Source organism: Astatotilapia calliptera, chromosome 1 (assembly GCF_964374335.1).
Source record: "Astatotilapia calliptera chromosome 1, fAstCal68.1, whole genome shotgun sequence".
Taxonomy (NCBI): domain Eukaryota; kingdom Metazoa; phylum Chordata; class Actinopteri; order Cichliformes; family Cichlidae; genus Astatotilapia; species Astatotilapia calliptera.
In genome coordinates, this window is record NC_137422.1 from 4,118,390 (window position 1) to 4,138,994 (window position 20,605).

A 20,605-nucleotide genomic window follows, 5' to 3' on the forward strand; every position below is an offset into this window, starting at 1 on the left:
TTAATCATGGTAGAAACAAAATATCACCATAGCAGTCTCCCTGTCGATGTCCAACGAGCTATCGTTTCACCGATCAAGCTGTGCTCTCTAACTATTCGATATGTTACTTCAATCTGTTTGACTAAACGCTGCAAAGGCACCTTAAATATGATCTTTTTCATTTGGGTCATTGACCTTGCCGGCTTAACGGAACTGCCACAAACAGACTTTTTGTATTCGTCTTTTTAAATGTTTTAAATTTGAGTTTTATTTCCTCATAGCATGTCTCCTCTTCTGCACTGAGTTGAGTAATAGAGCTGGTGTGTTTTACAGAGGAAAAATCTGCACTAAAGAAAAATGTTTGTCTCTCTAGAGAAGCTGCAGGGAAAAGAGTGCACGTGTCAAGGCTCTGAGTGCAACTCATGGAGCAAAGGGTGAAAACTGGGTGGAAAGACTCTGAAACACGATGAACATTGATGCCGGAGGGAAAGGATGGAGAAAGTTTTCCTTTTCTTCACACTGACACTTGTCTCTCCCTCTATACAGAAATTCTGAAAAATGATGCTGGTGAACAAACCTGAGCAGCAGATTGGTGATACTGGACAAAGCTCTTAGAAAGGAGGTGGTTTTAGATTTCACTCAGTCTGTTGTTGCTGTCTGATTTAGTGAGTGAATCTTGACCATAGTCAAGAAAGACATCATGTCCCAGAACGCCGGTCCAATTCTGATCCAACTTTAAATAGGACATATTATTTCACTTCCCCATCAGGGAAAACCTTTATATAGCTTTTTATGCATGTAAACGTCCACAGACAACAGATGCTGTGTTCTCATACAGAAAACCCTGTTGTCGAACTACCTCAGTGCCTTGTTGGTTGCCATGGCTTTCCCCCACTACTTATCTGGTAGTGGGGGAAATGTTTTGGTATGCCATCACATAAAGTATGGCAACTGCCTCACTTTTATATACTTATACTCGAAGCCAGTCCTGCTAAATGTCTCAAATATCTGAGACATTTCCAAATATCTATTTCCAGCTGATGGCTGCAAAAATTAACACGGGGGCTTAAAAGGTCAAAGGTCAGGTTTTCCAAAAATCTTGTGAATGCAATAAGTCAAGAAGACCTTTCTCTGCACTCACTGTTTATACATGACTGTGCATTTAATCATGAATTATTATTCATCTCTGGCTCTTTTTTCCCATCTTCCTCCCCTCACCCTGGCTGCCCCTCCCTGAGCCTGGTTCTGCCAAAGGTTTCTTCCTGTCAAGAGGGAGGTTTTCCTTTCCACTGTTGCCAAAGCGCTTGTTCATAGGTGGCCATGTGAGGTTTCCTCTCTTTTCCTCTGCATTATTTTAGGTCTTTACTAGGGTTGTTCAATATAACGAAATATATCGAATGACGATATAAAAACGTTTATCGTTTCCTATCACTCTATCGTTTGTTTCGTGGTGTCATGAAATATAAAGTTTACAGCAATATTTGTTCATCGTTTTGATGGTCACTGTAGTGGCTATATTAGTTTCTTAAAGTTCTCTCTTTCTCTTATATTTAATATAACCACACTACAGACAGACAAGCGCCTGTTTTTACGTGTTGTCGTTAGCAACAATGATGGTAAAACGGTCGCGTGGCTCTGCTGTCCGCTTGTTTGTTTTCCACGTAAACCTTTCACAATAAAGCTCAAGATCCTGTTGAGACTTAAACTGAGTCACGTGAAAGAGCAGATTATTTACGGATGAGAAGCAAAAAGAGCCGCCAGGTGCTAAAAAATAAACCGTAGACTCAAACGTTAGAACAGGCTTTTCCCCGCAGCACGCCGTGTAATAAATACAAAGAAAATGGCGGCCGTTACAACTTATGTCTAAAAATGTATCGTTTCATGCATCGGTTAAAACACTCGACTCCAGGTACACGACGCCCAGCTGGAAACACTTCACTTGAGTCGAGCTGCCCGAGATTCACAGAATTTACAAAACATGTTACATTTTTGTGATTTATATCGTTATCGGGATATGAGATTTTGGTCATATCGCACAGCCCTAGTCTTTACTTTATAATTTAAAGCACTTAAAGGCAACTGTTGTTGTGGTTTGTCACAATATAAATAAAGCTGAGTTGAAGTGACCTGGGATTTTCAAATTTTCAGCATTGGTGCATTTCCTAGAAATTAGTGACCTCGACCTAAACATTAGAGGTCAAGTTTTCTCAGAATCTTGTGAATCCAATAACTTGAGAAGAAGACAACATAGAAATTGATACCAGAGAGGTGTGTCTACTAGTAACCTGGGGTGTAGCAGTGATGGTTGCCAGTACTTTTTAATAATAATATCATTTAGTAAGAGAAAAAAGTAACTATCCCGGAGAGAAAGCAAATATTCTTCACAACACTGTTCGTGCCCTCCATACTCTTGGATGGTTTGAGATCCTTATAGATAGTTATAAAAAACAATGTTGCCTCGAAAGTTGAGATGGTTGTGTGTTCATGAAGCATGCTGAAGCCGGCAGAAGAAAAGAAAGACACTGTTAATGAAAAGGAAAAACTAATACGGGGCCCTCCTGCCTGCTATGAAATCAACATTTTCAATGATCAGAAGCTGGGAGGGATAATTGGGTTACTGTATATATAATAACACAGTGTGTGGTGATTGCTGCTCTCAGTTTACAGATAGTAATTCCTTGTTTTTCCTCATTACCTATTTATGGGTTAAAGAGGATCAGCTTTTATTGTTAGCATAATGTAAAGCAGTGCCTCTTCTGCCAAGGTTGTTGACAGCCATCGAGTAGTCGTGTGAGGGGAGCTTTGAGCGCTCTTCGCTCTTGAGGTCTTCTTCCTGCTGAATAGAGGATGAGTGGAGTTGATTATTGGTCTCCACTCTTATCTCTCTCCTCTAATGCAGAAGCATCTGCTGATTATTCCCTTAATCAGGACTATCCTCTTTGTGATTAGCTTAGGGCTAAAAGAGCTCCTCACTCACAACGAGGACACGCCCACTGGACTAAAGCTTTGCTCTGGGTTCCTAATTGCATTATCATATGTTGTGTGTGAAGACTGATGGGCAGAGGTGGGTAGTAACGAGTTACATTTACTCCGTTACATTTACTTGAGTAAGTTTTTGAAAAAAATGTACTTTTAAAGTTTTTTGTACGATACTTTTTACTTTTACTTGAGTACATTTGTGAAGAAGAAACTGTGCTTTTACTCCGCTACATTTGGCAATATTCGACTTGTTACTTTTTAAAAAAATGATTAATTTCACACATTACATAATACTGCTAATAATGGATCATGCCGCCAGTGGAGTTTTCTGTAACTCTTTTACCAATCAGATGTGGCTATGCAGTCACATGACCAGTTTGAAACTGTGGCGGGCAGAGCGGCCCAAGCGTTTTAAAGTAGCGACACACGGAAAGAAGAAAACTAGGGCTGCCACGATTAGTCGACTATTAAAATCGTCAACGACTAATTTAATAGTCGACGCGTCATTTGAAGCTTTGTAAGATCCCAAAAGACGCAGTAGTAGTATTTAAGAGTGTAATAACGGACTGCAACAGAAGATGGCAGCACTGCATGTACAAGGATGCCAGCTGCCGTTAAACACAGAAGAAGAAGAAGCTGTGTCCCAGAATTCATAGCGCGGCCCTGCTCAGTTTCCATCAATGGCGGCAGCTAGTTAGTTTTAATATTACTCTTATTATTCTTTCTGGGTCACAAAATAAACGTTTAACATATTTTCAGGCAAGAATGTAGCTGTGTAAACCTCAAATATCGGCTCAGTTTATCAAGACACCGCATATTTTCAAAAGCGCTCCGACGTTTTCGGAGACGTCTGTTACCCACTAGCTCGATAGCGAGCCGGGGGCAAGGTCACTAGAGCCGTGAGAACACCGGACTCCCGGCAAATCATTTTCAAACCCACCACCGTCTTTCGCTACTCAGGTTAAACATGATATATAAGTCACTTAGATAACTTAAACATGTTATTGTTCGGCTTTTTTCAGTATTTTATTTGTTCCTGAGTAAATCGGTTTGGCTGAGATTAAAGTTATAGTTTTTACACAGCTAAAACTGTCAAGCAGACAGCTGATTATCAGAAGTGTGAGATGCTCGAGAATATACTCTGGTGTCCTGTTATATTTTAGATATCAAGGAGTTTATTGAACTTCACTGAAACAATCTGCAAATTTCATTAAAATTTAATAAACTACCATCTTGTCTTTATTTTTAGTTAGCACATACCTTACACACTTAAAGCTGTAAGCTAATGATAGTTATATAAGAGCAGATGCTGCTGGTGCAATAAGCTGTACGCTGTACGTCCAATGGATGATGATTTGATTAGTTGACTAATCGCAAAAATAATTGGTGACTAGTCGACTATCAAAATAAGCCCTACCATCCACTCATCCATCCACCCCCCCCATCCATCCACCCATCATTCCACCATCTATCCACATCAGCAAAATGTTAGATATAGGACTCAAACCTTGGTGCTAAACACCTAGCTTCAAAATCAAGTCTGAACCCCTTAAACAAGCGTTTGAAACAAATAATCCAGGTCAGCCTCTTTGAACGGGCTCTGCTGACAGTGTCGCTCTTTGTGGCAGCAGTTTCTATTTTTACATAATGCGACATTAAGGACTGAAGTGTAAGAATCTCAGAGTCTGTCGTTTTCTGTACAGGTTTGCATCAGTGGAGCGAGTTCAGGCGGACACGCCTCGCTCTCGTCTTCATACACCAAACACTCCTCTAAACCTGTCCACCACCCGGACAGTCATCCATATTCTTCTTCTGCTGCTCATCCCTGATCTACAGACTCGTTCTGCCCCATCAGTAATTCAGTAACACACCAGGTGCTTGACAGGAAAACTTTGTGATGTTTTTCAGAGGATGAATTTTACTGTCTAGTTAATGTGTTTCAGTCCTTTTTGACATAAATGGTTGCACCGGTTTTCGAAAGCCCTCGGCTTTGATTTAATTTGCGGGTGAATGAAAGTGAATTGCTGCTTTGGGGATGATAGCAGAGGAATGTTTAGGAATTGTTGCTTCTCTGTGGTTGCTGTGTTATCCTTTAATTTACAGCCATTAGACTGAGTTATCTGTTGTTGTGCCTCCACCCCGGTGCCACCCACGCTGTCCCTTCAGTGCTGTTCTCAGCTGCTTCGATGACAGAGGGGGCTGCAGACTGCCGCAGTCCTCCGGTGCTCCCCGCTCACAGCGTTTTTACTGCTACAATTAGAGCAGAGAAAACGTTTTGTGCAGCTCCTGCAGAATCAACAAAAGCTGCCTATTAAACACCTCTTTAGTGGCACTGCCCCTCACTTTTATTTCCTCTCTGAGTTTATGGCTGTTAGAGGCGGAGTGTCCAGTACACTGCCACGACCTATAGCTCAGCCTCCACCTCATTTACTTCCTCTCCTTTTTGCTTTTTTTGCTTTTCTCTGAATCTGGTAATCTTCTACGTACTATGGCTACCTTGCCTCTTCCTTTTCATTTCATTCTTTACCTCCAATTACCTCTGCTCCTCTTTTTTTCTGTTTCCCTTTGATCGTTGTTTTATACACCTCCTTAATCTTCTTTTCATTTCTTTTTCATTGTTTATCTCATTCCCTAGTACTTTTCCTCTGCTTCCTATGCCCTTTTAACCTCTCTGCTTCCCTTCTTTTCCTCATTCCTTTCTTCCTATCTTCTTTTTCCTTTCCTTTTTCCTGTCTTGACCTTTCCCTTCTCTTTTTATATATTCTTCCTCACATTTTCTCCTGTTTTTCTTCCTCATTTCTCTTCCTTTTTTCTTTACCTGTCCCTTCTTTCTTTTCTTGTTTGTTCCCACTCCCATTTCCTTATCTTTCAAACTTCTTCCCTCTTTATCTCTTTCCCTGTTCTTTTGCTTGCCTCTCTCATTCTCTTTCTCTTCCCCCCACCACACTTCTCTTCCTTCTCCCCTCTTCTTAATCTTTACTCTCCCTGCTCTCCATCTCAGCTCTCCTCCTCCTCCTCTCTTCCTGTCTCAGCACCTTTCATTGCTCTTAACGACATAGAGCGCATACATCAGCCTCACTAATTAACTCATAAATCATCTCTATGTAGTTGGAAAGTTGAAATGTCTGGCAGAGTGTTGGAGAGCCTTTCAGCGCGCAGTGTGATCCACTTTTACAGCAGATAATTGTTGTGGTTTTAATAATGCATCACTTTAAACCATGTGGGGCTGAACCACAAATAACAGTTTGGGTTTTTTTGTGGTTTAAGTCGTTGTAAATTTCTCAGTGTTTCTCCTTCTAGGTTTCGTGGGAATAACGTGTGGTAAAAACTGAATCAACATTTCAATTCAGCTCAAACACCTGACAGAGCTCAGCTCCATTATTAAACAGTCGATTTGCTGGTAAAGTGATTTGTTGGAATCCTGTAACATTTGAGTCAAACAGGTGATGGTAATGTGGGTGGAGTGGACAATTAGCAAGGAAGAGGAAACTATGTTAGGCATGATATCCTGCTAACATTCACAGTAACACCCAAGAGTTATTGCTCTGACAGCCTTGTTGACCCCACAGCAGCACTGAGCACCACACATTTGTGTTTGTTTGTTTTTTAATTTAAAAAAGCTGTGGTTGCTAAGTTAGCTCATGCATCGTGTTAGGCTGCTGTTACAGTTACCAACTACATATACTGCTAAAAAAAAATTAAGGGAACACTTCAACATTTTTAAGTTGTGGGGTGGGGCGCAGGGGCAGTGCCCCCCTTTGGCCCCACCTTGGTGCCACTCCTGTTGTTGCGAATTGATTACCTTCTTAGACACAGATGTGACACAAAAATGGCAGGAAGAAGAACAAAAGTTAATTCCTGATGCTAGACATAGTTGATTTAACAAAACAAAAAACATTAAGTCTGTCTGGCAGCTGCTCTGGAGCTTTCTATCATATCACGTGGTCACATGGGTTTCCCCGCTAAAGACTGAAAACACTTTTATTAAACATTCTGAAAAATGATGTGTGTGCAGCTGATACGTGGGGATATTTCTTGCAGACAAGTTTTACATATTTGCATGTTTGGATGACAAAAAATACTTAAGTTTATCAGAAGTGTGTCAGCAGTACTTCATGTAGTACCAGAGGTTTTGCTTTTTGGGTAATTAAAACTTTGCAAATGAATGAAAAGAGGATCAAAAGACTTCCTGCAAAAAATATATTAAGGTTTTTAGGTAACAATCACTTGGCAGGTTACAGTCATGGTGTGTCAGGATTTAGATTAAATGCATATTGCCCACAAAACAACATAAAGGACGAATACATGAGAATACAGTCACGTGTTAAATGGGCTGCACTTCCACATTCACCAGCTTACACCACACATCAGTGGCACCAGAGATGTTACAGAATAAGATTTTTTTTCAACTTATTTCCTTAAATAAGGCCTCGTTTCAGACAGATTTAAAATTTCAAACTGAATATTTGGATGTTTGTTTGTTTTTAAACATAATTTTTAGACTTTTACACATAAAATATTACCTGTGAATCTGCTGTGTATGACGTATAACAAGGAAACATCACTAGAAATCATGGCTGCACTGCAGTGCGTAAGTATTTGGACGATGCTAATTTGTTGCCTTTTTACTCCACCACCGGCTTTCGGCGTTAATTGCAGGGGTTTAATAAAAGCACTGCATTACCTGTTGAGGAATTATAGCCCTTTTTATATGTAGTCCCCGTTTTTTAGAGGCTGAAAATGGGGGACTACAAATGACTGACAGTTTAATGGCCGCACAAGCCTGTGTTTAAACGGGCCAAGGAACAAAGTCAGCGGGTGTTTAAGCGCTTCAGTAATGCTTTTAAAATGTAAATTTAGCTCCTAGTTATTAAACGCAGAAATATTCTTGAAGATTTTTCTTCCACGTGAGCTGCAGCCTCCAGCACAAAGTTACCTTCTTTCTGCTATGAGCTTGCTTCCATACTGTTTCCCACTGGCAGCCCTCTCTCCTCTCCGGGCTTGTGTCTAATTAAAGAGGGATTAATGAATCACGTTGTTAAACAAAGACAGACCTCCCGCTCTAATCAGGCTCACATAGAGGGAGGGAGGCCAGCACAGACAGAGCTGGACTGACAAACATGGAGAGCTAAACTGAAACTTGTATGGGACTTTCCCCCTTTTCAAGTTTTCTGTGTGTATGGAGCAAAGTGACTCTTTCTCCTTCTTTCAGTTCAGTTCAGCTTCATCGACTGAAACAGTCATGTGAGCTCTGCACGGTGACTCCAAACCTCAAGCTGAATGCTTTTAAAACATCGACTCTAATGCGTCTGCCTGTAATTATATAGTCAGCTAATCCATGAAGTTCTGCAGATGCAGCTCAGGAGCCTCGTGTTCACATCCAAGCAGTGGTTTCATCTTTGCTTTTTGGTTTGAGTATTTCTGTTGCTGACGTCCTGAATTTTCACCACATCAGGCTCTTTACCGAGAACGATGTGAAAAACGTTCGGTGTGTGGCAGAAAGAAATGTCCTGGTGATGAGAGGTCAGAGAGCGATCAGACGTGCTGGAGCTGAAAGGCTACAGTAGCTCACTAAGTCTCCACAGCTGTGCTGAGCTGAAAAACAGCTCAGATTAACAGGATGCCCAACCTTGAGGCAGACAGGCATGAGCATGCCAGCCAAGAGCAGCAACTCGATGATACAATGAACAGAGATGTGCCAAAACTGTGAAGATAAAGGCTGAAAAAATGGTAGTGATGAATCACAATAGGGCATCAATCTTTTACCATCCACCAGCTCACCAGCTATTCATTGGTGAGCTAACCAGGCACATTTTCAGGCTCTACGTGTTACATTTGAGTTGAAGTCAAAGACTTTGGACGAGGATTTCCATTTCTGTGTCTCAGCACCGAAAAAACCCCTAGACAGTTATAACCCAGTCTAGCTGGGATAAAATGGCTTTGTTTCTTTCCTTATCTGTAAGAAACTCATTTTGTTTTGCATTTTAATCAGACTCCTTATTTTATCTCTGAAGGTCCAGAGTCACTCACTGTTTAGACTAAATATCACCTTCAGTCAGGGACAAAGTGTGGGCCATGAAGGTGCTGCAGTCATGACAGAAATTCAATTACAAGTACGTACAGTTACATATTATATAAATATATTGATTTAGTGGCTGCACGGTTAGCACTGTTGCCGCATAGCAAGAAGGTCCTGAGTTCAATTCCACCATCAGGCCGGGGTCTTTCTGTGTGGAGTTTGCATGTTCTCCCCGTGTTTGTGTGGGTTCTCTCCGGGTACTCCGGCTTCCTCCCACTGTCCAAAGACATGCAGCTTGTGGGGATAGGTTAATTGGAAAATCCAAATTGCCATTAGGTGTGAATGTGCGAGTGAATGTGAGTGCGAATGATTGTCTGTCCCTGTGTGTTGGCCCTGCGACAGACTGGCGACCTGTCCAGGGTGTACCCTGCCTCTCGCCCTATGACAGCTGGGATAGGCTCCAGCGCCCCCCGCGACCCTGAAAAGGATAAGCGGAAGTGAATGGATGGATGGATGGATATTGATTTAGTAACAAAAGTGAATAAAACTGGTCACAGGAGGTGGTTACTTTGTGATGTTATACATTCTCCTTGAAGGTTGTGGACCAGCGACAGGAGTGTCACACATGGCAGCGTTAGCGAGTGTATCCAGCAGCACTTTTCCTCAAGCGTCAGTGTTGTATTTGTAAATGTTTGTGTGATGAAGAGCCAGATTTTAAAAGTTGTCTCTTGGTTTTGTAAAATTGTGTCTCTGTAAGACAGAGGTGCAATAATCGAGGTCGAAAGCAAATATCATTATGAGTGTAACAGGCTGTGAGTGTCGGCCTGGGTTTGGTTTGGTGATTTTGGTCCATCTGTGAGGACTCTTGGATGAGGTCTGGCTGTCCTCTGGTACTTTCGGACCGTGTGATTGTGTCTTCTTCTGTGGTTCAGATCTCTTACAGATTGGGTCCAGACTTCTTAGAACCGTAAGCTTTCTAACTCAGATAGTAATGAATCACTCATAAGAAATCTGCAGACTGCTTTGGGATGAGACCCAATCAGCTGGAATGAAGAGAAATTGTTCTTGGTTTTTAGACGTCCTTGAAACAAAACGAGCTTGGAAAACTGGACATGTGTCAGTTTTCCACATTGAAATCTTGTGAACTCAGTATTTGTTGGTTAAATTGAAATTTTTCTTCAGTAACGACTTGAACTCGGATGGCTCTGTTCTAAGTGTCCTGTTTTGACTCTGTGTTCTTCTCTACTCAGATGAAAGGATGCTGCAGAGACCTGCCGAGGGACTGAGCCCCACCTGATAACCCCCACCCCGCCCCTCCCCTCGTCCTCTTCCCGACCCCTGACCCTCAGAGCCCTCAGTGCCGCTGTCCCATCATGAACCTTCTTTGCCGCGGGCGCCTAAAGCTGCTGGCGGCGTCACTCACAGCCATCGTCCTGCTCACCTGGCTCTACCTTCTGGCTGGAAACCTGGAAAGTGAGTATGAAGAGATTTCAGGATGTGCGCGCAACAAAATCACTCAACGTGAGTTCTGCCAAGCATTGATCATTACACGGTCCAAACTGAGAATCCACACAGTGTAATTTTCATAGACGCTGGCTTGCGGTCTGGGTCAGACGGCGTCGCAGGAATCCTACCAGCGACAGCAACACATCAATTATCAGATGCATTTTGCAGCTCGGCTCAGTTTCCTTTCAGTCTGACTATGAAGTTACATTTTTAAACGCATGGAGGCAGTTTTCTGTTTAGTTTGCTTTTTCATTCAGAGAGACGTTTTTGGGTGGTGTCTCCTCGAGAAGCTTTAATAACACACATACTAACACAGGAAGTCACATGTTAGAGGCACAGTATCTCTGCCAGTGCAGCTTCAGGATTAATTGCTTTTTAATTATTTTGAATTCAACCTTGACACTTGTATGAACTTACATTTTCTGTGGATCATGTCAGCAGTCCTCTGATCTGTAATGTAGTGCTGGATCAAACTATAATGAACCGATTTGGGAAACATTGTACCAGTTGTGGGGGTTTTTGCCACAGACTTTGTTGATATAGGTAAGCAGCCTTGGCTTTAATCTCATTAAAACTGAGGATGCATATCTAATGATTCTCCTTTTAACAATTTATATCCAGGGCCAGCATTTAGTGCCAAAGGACTAAATAGTTTTATGTATTGAAATATTATCTACATGCTTAGATCCTCACAAGGCTTAGAAGTTTCACATAAATATAATAAAGACACCGATAAGGTCTTCTGGCACCTCTTCTGTTCTTGATGTGTCTCCCAGTCTCCCACTGTCAGACCACCAAAGCGCCCTCAAACCATCACACGGAGTCAAGAACTTGCTCAGGATTTGTATTATTTCTGTTTTGATCCAAACACCTCAAACCTTGATCAGTGATTCCTTAACAATTAATGTCACTTGGAACAACTCGATTTTATGTTAACCCTTAGAGCAGCAGGTGATATATCTGTGTGCTGGGCTGTTTTTACAGGTTAAAAAAATCAAGTCAAATCGTGCTGCGTCAGTGTGACTGCATTCACATTCATACCATGTTGGAAGCGATAAAGAAGCGAGGCCCAACCTATGAGGCTCAAAGATTGATTTTACAGAAAAGTGTCCAGTGTGCTCATCTAAGAGTGACACGTGACACTGGTGTCAGCGTTGATGGGAAGGAGGATGCAGGTTTACTCCTCAGTGTTTTTCACACACACGTACACACACAGACACACGTACACACACAGACACACACACAGACACAGACACACACACAGACACAGACACACACAGACACACATTTCCATATTCGGTGTATGTTTTACGTGGCAGTGATTCTCGGAGGGCACGCAGAGCAGGAAAATAGGATTCCTTTTTGGTGAGGCTTCCACGTTGCTCGAGCACTCCAACATGGATGACTGATGAGTTGTCTCTGTTCAGTGGATCCACTTTAGCTGTGAGTGTTCAAAGTGATGGAGTGGGCTCCTGGAGCACATTACCACAGAAATAACCAGCGTTTCCCTTTTTTCTTTCTGCTGACTGACTGCGAATCGGATTCTGGTTCCTCCATCTGTCCTGTCAGCTAAGGGTTTCCTCTCTACCTACAGTATTCTTTGTAGTGAGTACACGCACCCTGGCCTTCCTCACCCAGTCACAGGAAATGACTGATCCTCTCTGAGACCAGTAATCCAAGTAAAAGGAAGTTCTTCCTCTCCCCTGTCACCAAGTCTCTGCTGATTCTCAGTGAGAACCATTCGGGTTCTGTCTGTAACACAGTAGTAGGATCCTTAACATAAAGCCCATTGAGAGCTTCATACGCATACAGCTACATTATTAAAATGCTGCTTCTTAATCATGGATTGTGTATAAAGATGAGCGCAGAGAGCCACTGTTTGCACTAGCACTGAAGCTGGATTATAGAACGACTTCTTGTTGGATTGAAATGTTGCTTAAATTCCTATTGAAGTCAAATAACAGTGGAAGAAAATAAACACAAAGGTGCACAGGGGGAAAAGTTGTTATTGTCCAAATAGTTGGACTTTACCGCATTATCAAATAATTCATTTTGTTATTTCCTTTTTTATTAGAAAGAGGGACAATACATATGAATGAACATTTTAACAAATGTAAATATGCCAGATTATAGCCTCAGGCTAATTTCCATCTGCAGACCCTCTGACAGGTTGATGTTACACACAAGTTAATAACAACATACAGAGACATTATTTACAGCCCATGTATATGGAGACAAGGACAAACAATGGGAACAAGCATGGACAACAGAGGATCAGATAAATAATCAGAAAGAGGATTTTGAAAGAGTCCAATTCCTTCTTGTCACTCAGCCATTAGATATGGGTGTAAACATCCCCATCATGCCTCTGTTCAGCTGTGGGCCGGCTGCTGCTCCGTGGGGTTACAGATAGGAAGGGAGGGAAAAGGAGCACAATGTAGAAGACGAGAATACCAAGATGGGAGAAAGAGTTTTAAAAAAACGAAGTGAGAGAACTCAATCACAAAGGAGAACTGAGGGGTAAATATAGAGGGAGAGGGAAATGATGAGCAGGGCACGGTGGGAGAAAGATGCAATTGCTTATGCTTACATAAGAAGAGGAGGAAGACATCAGAGAGACTAACATGTAGAAAAAGGAGAAAGATGTGAAGACGAATAGAGATAAGTATAGATGAAGAAAAACATGGTGGACAAAGTCAAAAGAAAACCAGTGAGAGAAGAAGAGAATGGAAGTTAGATGGAGGCAGGACGACGAATTGGCTGGACATCGTCCAACATCATTTTTGTCAAATGTTGCTGACATTGAAGGAAATGGTGCGTTTGTTGGATAATTTCCAGTAGCAGACATTTGGTGCTCAAGTGAGTATTTGGGTCAGCGTGGCAGTGAATGTAGGACTGAGTGAAAACTCAAACTCCAGCCTGTGTGTGTAATCTTTTGTTCTTCTACATTTAATATTTCTGTCATGATGCTGCTGGAATGGAGAGAAATGGCTATTATTATATATATGCATATAATCAGGTTACAGGAAACATTACAGCACCCATTTATTAGTGAGGTCAGAGTGTGAGGTCGCTGTCCTGCTGGTTTGAAATCAGACATGAGAAGGGCCCTGCATGTTCATCAGTTATCAACTTGTGCATCACAAAGTAGTCCCACTTATAATGTGGAAGGATATGTGAAAGGACCTACTTGACATTGGCCCGGGGGCCCATGAGCCTGAGTTTCAAGTACTAATTAACTCTCATAAAGAGATTTAAAACTATCAGACTCAAGGTGACTGAACATAAAGAGCAGCTAAAGAACTAGAAGGAGAAGCAAAATGAGCACCAGCTGATACAGTGTGTTTGCAAACAGAGAGAAGAGTGTCCATTATTAAAGTTCAGTGTAACTGGGGGGAAATGCAAATGACCAGAAATGGAGTTGAAACTGCAAACAGACGGAAAACACGTCTGCATGTTGGTGTTTTGTGTTTCTTAGCCTGTGAGACTCATCATGTAGGACGGGCGAGGTCCTTTACAAGTCTGTGCCTGGGGGCATGCTGTCTGACCTAAAGTAGGCCCTGATTTATCCTCCTGTTTGACTAATGAGAGCCACAATTTTCAAAGTAAACATAACAAAAATTCAAAAAAGGAAAGTGTTTACTGAGATCGTTGATTAACAGAGCCAAAGGCTGTTTTCTCATAAACTTCGATAATAACCTGACTTTTTTGTAAAACCACAAAATTCACCACCTACTGGCCATTAGAAGAATTGCAGTTTATCTCACTGATTCAAGGTTCAAGGTTCTTTATTTGTCACATGCATACAGAGATGGGCAGTAATCAGATTACAGTAACGCGTTTACTGTAATCTGATTACTTTTTTTCAAGTAACGAGTAAAGTAAGGGATTACTATTGCAAAAACGGTAATTAGATTACCGTTACTTTCCCGTAGGAACGCTGCGTTACTGCGTTACTAAAACCGTGATTTTTTGCGAGAATGTCTCACGACAGTGACGTAAGCGAGTGCGCCGTTAGTGACAACAGCTGTGTGCAGATCAACAATGGATCACATATCGATTGTGGGAGAGAGTATGAGCGTGCAGCGTTTAAAGCGTGGAAGTACTGACCTTACTTTGAGATTCCATAAAAAGTGACAAAAACATTAGCGTCCATCGTGCGTGGGAAGAAAACTTCTTTTTACAGTGAAAAAAAACCCTAAACTTCCAAGCAAGCACCAAGTGCGCTACCACGTAATGGGAAAATCACAGAGAAACTCGCGGATTCTTCCACTGACCGCGGCACACCTGCACCAGGGCAAACCTCCGCCTACGCCACTCCTGCTTTACAGGTGAAAATAGAGCAACAGGACCGCTGAGTCTTTGACTTTATTTATTTTCTGCTGTGTTTTACTTGCATCTATTTGAAAGACTGAGTGTAAACACAAAAAATATTTTATTTTATGTGCTGGAATGTGTAGAAAATAGGTTTAAATGTTAAACTAATTTATTCAAGTCAGAGAATGTTGCATTAAATTTTTGCTTGATGCATAAAGTTAAAAGATTAAAACTGATAAAACAAGTTTTAAAAAGAGACTTTTCCATTTGATTACATTTTGTATGATGGATTATGTAGAAAAAGTAGAATTGGGCTGAAAGATCTATCGCTTTATCACCTCTTCAGGTTGTAAACCGTGTTTTTAAAAAGTAACTAAGTAACTAAGTAATTAATTACTTTTGAAAATAAGTAATCAGTAAAGTAACGGGATTACTTTTTTGGGGAAGTAATCAGTAATTAGTTACTGATTACTTTTTTCAAGTAACTTGACCAACACAGCATGCATAGTTATACAAGTATAACACACAGGGAAATGTAGCCTGACACGCTCCTCGACATGTGCAAAAAAAAATTGGGGAGGGGGGTGTAGAGGAAGAACATACACACATATATACATATATATATGTGTGTATGTATGTATGTATGTATGTGTATGTATATATATATATATATATATATATATATATATAATTGGGTGAATGTGCAGTAGTAGCAGCAAGCAGGTGAATTCTGTACATTAGTATGAATAGACATCTGACTATTTTACAGGATAGACAATATAAACATATTTAAAATTAAAGGAATTGAAATGTACATTGTGCCTTGGATTAGTGTCTGGAAGACACTTGTTGTTGTTGTTTTGTTTTTTTTAATTCTCCACATTGTAAGAAGTTTGAATTGAAGCTTAACTCTCTCCAGCTTCATTGAAATTATATTTAAGCTGCTGGCAAAATGAGAAATGACTATATAAAAAATGAACAGACAACACACACACACACCCTGAAGCACCGCGGGAATGTTCACACCCGAGTCTGTCAGAACATTGAGGAGGCAGTAAGGTGGTGAAAGAGGAGCGAACAAATGTGTGAGAAGCCAATTTTCAAGTGTGAGCCGCAGGAGACGTTCTCAGACTCTCAGCATGCATGAAGCCAAACATGAGTGTGCTGCCTGTGATGTCACCTCCACAGGTCCTGGTCGGGTTTTACACTTCCTGTTGTCGTCTCCAGAAGTTTGGGCAGAAGACGACAGAGCCCGTTAGCAGCTTTGCTATAACTGTACTAATTAATCTGGTGTTTAATGGAGCTGTGTCTGGCTGAACTGCTTTTTTGGCAGGGATTGTGGTTCTTCAACATACCGAACTAACACAGGAGAATAATCATTTTTTACTCAACTGCAATTATTTGACAATTATAGTTACTTTACAGTGTTGCATATTATAATACATTTTTCTAACTACCAGCCAACCCAGTGAAGGAGTTTATGTGCAGCGCATGTTTGAACTGTGAATGAGTAGAAAACCAGCAGCACCTAGCAGCTCAGTGCAATAATATCAGTAGAAGACAGCTACCATGTGGAGATCCAGAAGCTACAGTACAGTGGGAACCACAGTGAGCTGTATGGATGTAATGAGCCGACCCTGGTAGATGGGACCAGTGTAACTGAACTAGATACCTGACTACAGATGCATCTACCGACTAAGTAGTAAGTTAAGTTTGCTGAGGTGCAGACAAGTGTTGGATGAATAAGAACTACAATAAAAACTGAGAAATAAAGGCTAAGAATAGCCTCAAATGGGCCAAAATTGCTGCTGGAACATGAAACAGTTATCAGAGATTTCAAACCAAAAGACATGCGCCAAATGTTTTTGAATTGTTAAGGCTGTAGTAAAAAAAGAAGAGTTCTTTTTTATTAACTGCAGAGCAAAAGCAATGCACAGGTTACATGTTGTTTGCTTCCTGCAGACAGCCTGACAGTGCCTCACTTTCCTTCCTTAGATGGTCGTTCCCTTCTCCTGACTCCTTGCCTGGCGGATACTCCAGCTGCCCAGGTCCTAGAGCGGGCCGTCCTCGAGTCGCGGGTTCGGGAGGTGGAGGAGGAGAACCGACAGATCCGCCTGCAGCTCAGCCAATCGCAGGGTATGGCTGTCCAGGCAGCGGATGGTAACTATGGCAACCAGCAGTGGGGTGCGTCTGCAGACACGGGGCCCGAGGATGGCGACAACACGGCCGAGGAGAAGAACAACCACACGGGGTGTCCCCGCTCACCCACCGTCCAGAAGTGTGAGGTCAGGATAAACTCTGCTAATGTAACCGACCCAGAGTTTGGGCCGGTAAAACAGATTAAATGTTCCTGCAAAACAGGGAAATGATGAGACAGAGACGACTGGTGAAGTTTCTCTTTGCCTCGCTTCTGCCATATTTATTTATACAATCACATGTATTTTCAATTTGCATCACCAACATTCTCCATATGCAACAGAAATAAGAATACAACCGTCTAACGGTTTCTATACATTAGTATTTACGAAGGGTATGTTGTGACTTACCTTCAAAATTACTGTGGTCCCTCGCTATAACGCGGTTCACCTTTCACCTTGCTGTTTCGCGGATTTTTTAGTGCAAGTTTGCATGCTTTTTTTTTACGTCACATTGTGTCCTGCGTCCTGATCGCTGCAGACGATCTCCGTGACGTCTCTCCTGTACAGTACAGAATCGCTGCATCGATCGTTAGCAGTGTGACTCTGAAGTGCAGTACTGTATGTCCACGATGTCCACGAAACGTTTTGCACCGTCAAAAAAAAAAATTGGCTATTTGATTTCACCTATCGCTGGTTATTTTTAGAACATAACAACCGCAATAAACGAGGGACAGCTGAGAAATATAACATTTGAATCCCTTTTCTCTTTTGCTCTGAGGCGCAGGGGAAAAATATCGACAAGTCGATGAACATCATTTACAGATGTCTTGGGCATTTACCCAATATATCTATAGAAATGTAAATCGCCGCTTGATTCATTCATTTGCTTAACTTATTTTGGACGGTAAACAAGGCGTGAATAGGACACCGGAAACAAAGCTCCCCACAGGAGTTTCCGCACCGGAAGTAGCATATGCTAACGTGCACATAGTCAATTGGAGAGGAGGACCTATGACCTCGCTATTCTGTCTCACTGAGCAATGCGCCACCTGGAGGCCGGGGGGTGCAACTACCTCATTACACATAATTCACTTCGGTGACAAATCTCTCATTTTTTTTTAACAAGTACTACTTCTGATGGGATCACACATTAGTGTGTCACACTAACAGCTGCACTGATGGCTAATCACAAACAGGAGAGAATTTCCTGAACAAGAAGCTCAGCGAATCACAGTGGTCCATTCAAACTAATTAATGGGTGAGGCAGAGGTGGGTTAGCAGGGTCTGAAATCCAGGGGAACACTTTGTTCTTTGATGTGATTTGCTGCCTTTGAGCTCCAACTTTTCAAAGTCTCTTCTGCTGAAAAGCGAGTGTCGTGAAATCATATATGTTTGAGAATCTCAGTATGAAAGTTTACATCAGAGACGGGGGCGAGTGACACGCACCAGCAGAGCAATATAGCTTCAGTACTTTAGGAGAAGACTGATGACACTGTGTGTGAATTAGCACATAGGGCAGATCTATAACTGCAGTCACATCTAGTCTGCTGTGAGCTTGTGATGGAAGCTGTTAGCACCCATAATGGGAAGTATTCATGCTACAGGCTGACTTTTGCCAAAACTCAGAGCTTCTTCTTCTTCTTTTTTCCTTTAGCTGATCCATGTAGCGTGCGTTTGTGCCGGTCATAACGCCAGCAGAGATGTGGTCACACTGGTCAAGTCGGTCCTCTTTCACAGGTGAGTCTAAATTTGTGTCAGTTCTCTAGTTTAGGTTTTCTGTAAACAAAAATGTATTCTTTGAAGGTCACCCTAAAAAGAGTTATTTAAAAAATGAAGAGACTGAAACAAAATGAGCCAATGGACCTTTACACTGTAGAAATTAAATCAAGCAGTTTGATTGGTTGGTAGTTGCTGCAGGCTAAAGTCTCTGCTGAGGTGGTCCCATTTCCCAGTTAGATTCATTCAGCTTAAACAGGAAACAGACAAAGTGAAAATGTTATGGTTTAGATCACATAAGAGTCATATTTTAACAGACATTTTAAGGTTATTACTGAAAGGATCTAAAAGTATATTACATTGGTTTAATTAAATGGATGCAATCAGATGCTAAAAAATGAGCAAAAAGGGATGTACAATACTTAAATTATCTCAGCTGATCAAAATATTATTTCTGTCAACCAAACATTTAGCCTTCATTTGCTTTGGTCACATCAGCTAAACAAGCTAGAAATTGAATGTTCTGTCTCCAATTGCTCAGACAGGTTGCTTCCCGCTAGGTCAGAGGTCAGCAACCTTTGGCTGAAGAGCCGTATCTGGCTACGGGCTAGTAATAAAAACACTGATTTATTCCCTTATATCTGTCATCTGTCCGCCAGCACATCTGTGTGCCAGTTCCCACGAATATCCAACAACCTCGCACAGCCATTGAAGTGGAGTGGACCAACATTCCACAGGCCACAATTGACAATCTGATAGACTCCATGCGACGATGTGTTGCACTGCATGAGGCAAATGGTGGTCACACCAGATACTGACCGGTTCTGGGACCCCAGACCCCCAATAGCGCAAAAAACTGCACATTCCAGGGTGGCCTTTTGTTGTGGGCAGTCTGAGGTACACCTGTGCACTACTCATGATGTCAGATCAGCATCCTGATGTGGCACACCTGTGAGGTGGGATGGATTATCTCAATATAGCAGATGTGCCCACTACCACACATTTGGACTGATTTGTGACCACTGTTTGGGAGGGATGGTTATATTGTGTATCTGGAATGAATTTTAGGTCTCTACGTCCATCCCATGGGGAATGGGAGCAGTAACAAAGGTGTTGCGTTTATATTTTTGTTGAGTGTACTTGCAGGTCACCAAATACGGAAAAATGCAATGCAACAACCTGCAGCCACCATTTTTTCATAGTTGCAAGGAGGACGCAATCCACTTTCAAACTGACATAATCTCATCATGCTAACTAATGTCACTTAGCTGTAATGTAATCATAACTTACCCCAGCCTTTAAGAAACACTAAAGTAAATCTGACAAACTAATTTCATTTCAAATCTACTCTTTACCATTCTCAGTGACTACAATGTTTACAGGAAGTTGGAAAAAGTGTTACTAAGATATAGGAATCTACAAAATGCTACAAACACATTTTTAGAGAATTGTGTTCAAAAAGACAAAGTGTTTACAAATGGTCAAAATGCATGACTTTTTCTGCTCTCTTTAGAAATGGACAGTCTGTGAAGAGCATACCAAGAGCACAATGTGCAATCATTAAAGAACCAGCAATGTGAATGATTTGTCATTAGTCAATACATAATAGGTTTATTTATTTTATTTATTAGTCACACTATGTTTGTCTATGTTGTGACTTGGAAGAAGATTTGTTTGAGTAATTCATACAAAAATCCTGGTCATTCCAAAGGGGGTCACAAAATTCTTCTTTTTGTAATAGATTTACATACAAACCCACTTTTACCTAGATATTCTCAGATATACATGACTTTAGAGTTAACACGAGATTGTACAGGAGAAAGAAGAAGCTAAAGTATTTGTGAAGCCTTCTTCAAACATGCTAAAGGCAAATAAAAAGAAAAGGATATTAAATAAAAGTGATAAGGGACAAAAAGAAATGTTTGTGGGGAAATTGGATAATCAAAAACGA

The 20,605-nt window shown here is 41.4% G+C and overlaps 1 protein-coding gene across 4 annotated transcripts in view; it reads left to right on the plus strand.

Annotated features, from left to right (window-relative positions):
- Positions 1-20,605, plus strand: part of large2 (LARGE xylosyl- and glucuronyltransferase 2) — a 121,526-nt gene that overhangs the window by 85,505 nt on the left and 15,416 nt on the right. For all 4 annotated transcript variants that reach the window (XM_026145177.2, XM_080300662.1, XM_026145339.2 and 1 more), the window contains 3 exons: positions 10,228-10,450; positions 16,796-17,085; positions 18,593-18,675. In XM_026145177.2, coding sequence (XP_026000962.2) covers positions 10,351-10,450; positions 16,796-17,085; positions 18,593-18,675 — 473 coding nt within the window. In that variant the 5' untranslated portion in view covers positions 10,228-10,350. The remainder of the gene's footprint in view (positions 1-10,227; positions 10,451-16,795; positions 17,086-18,592; positions 18,676-20,605) is intronic.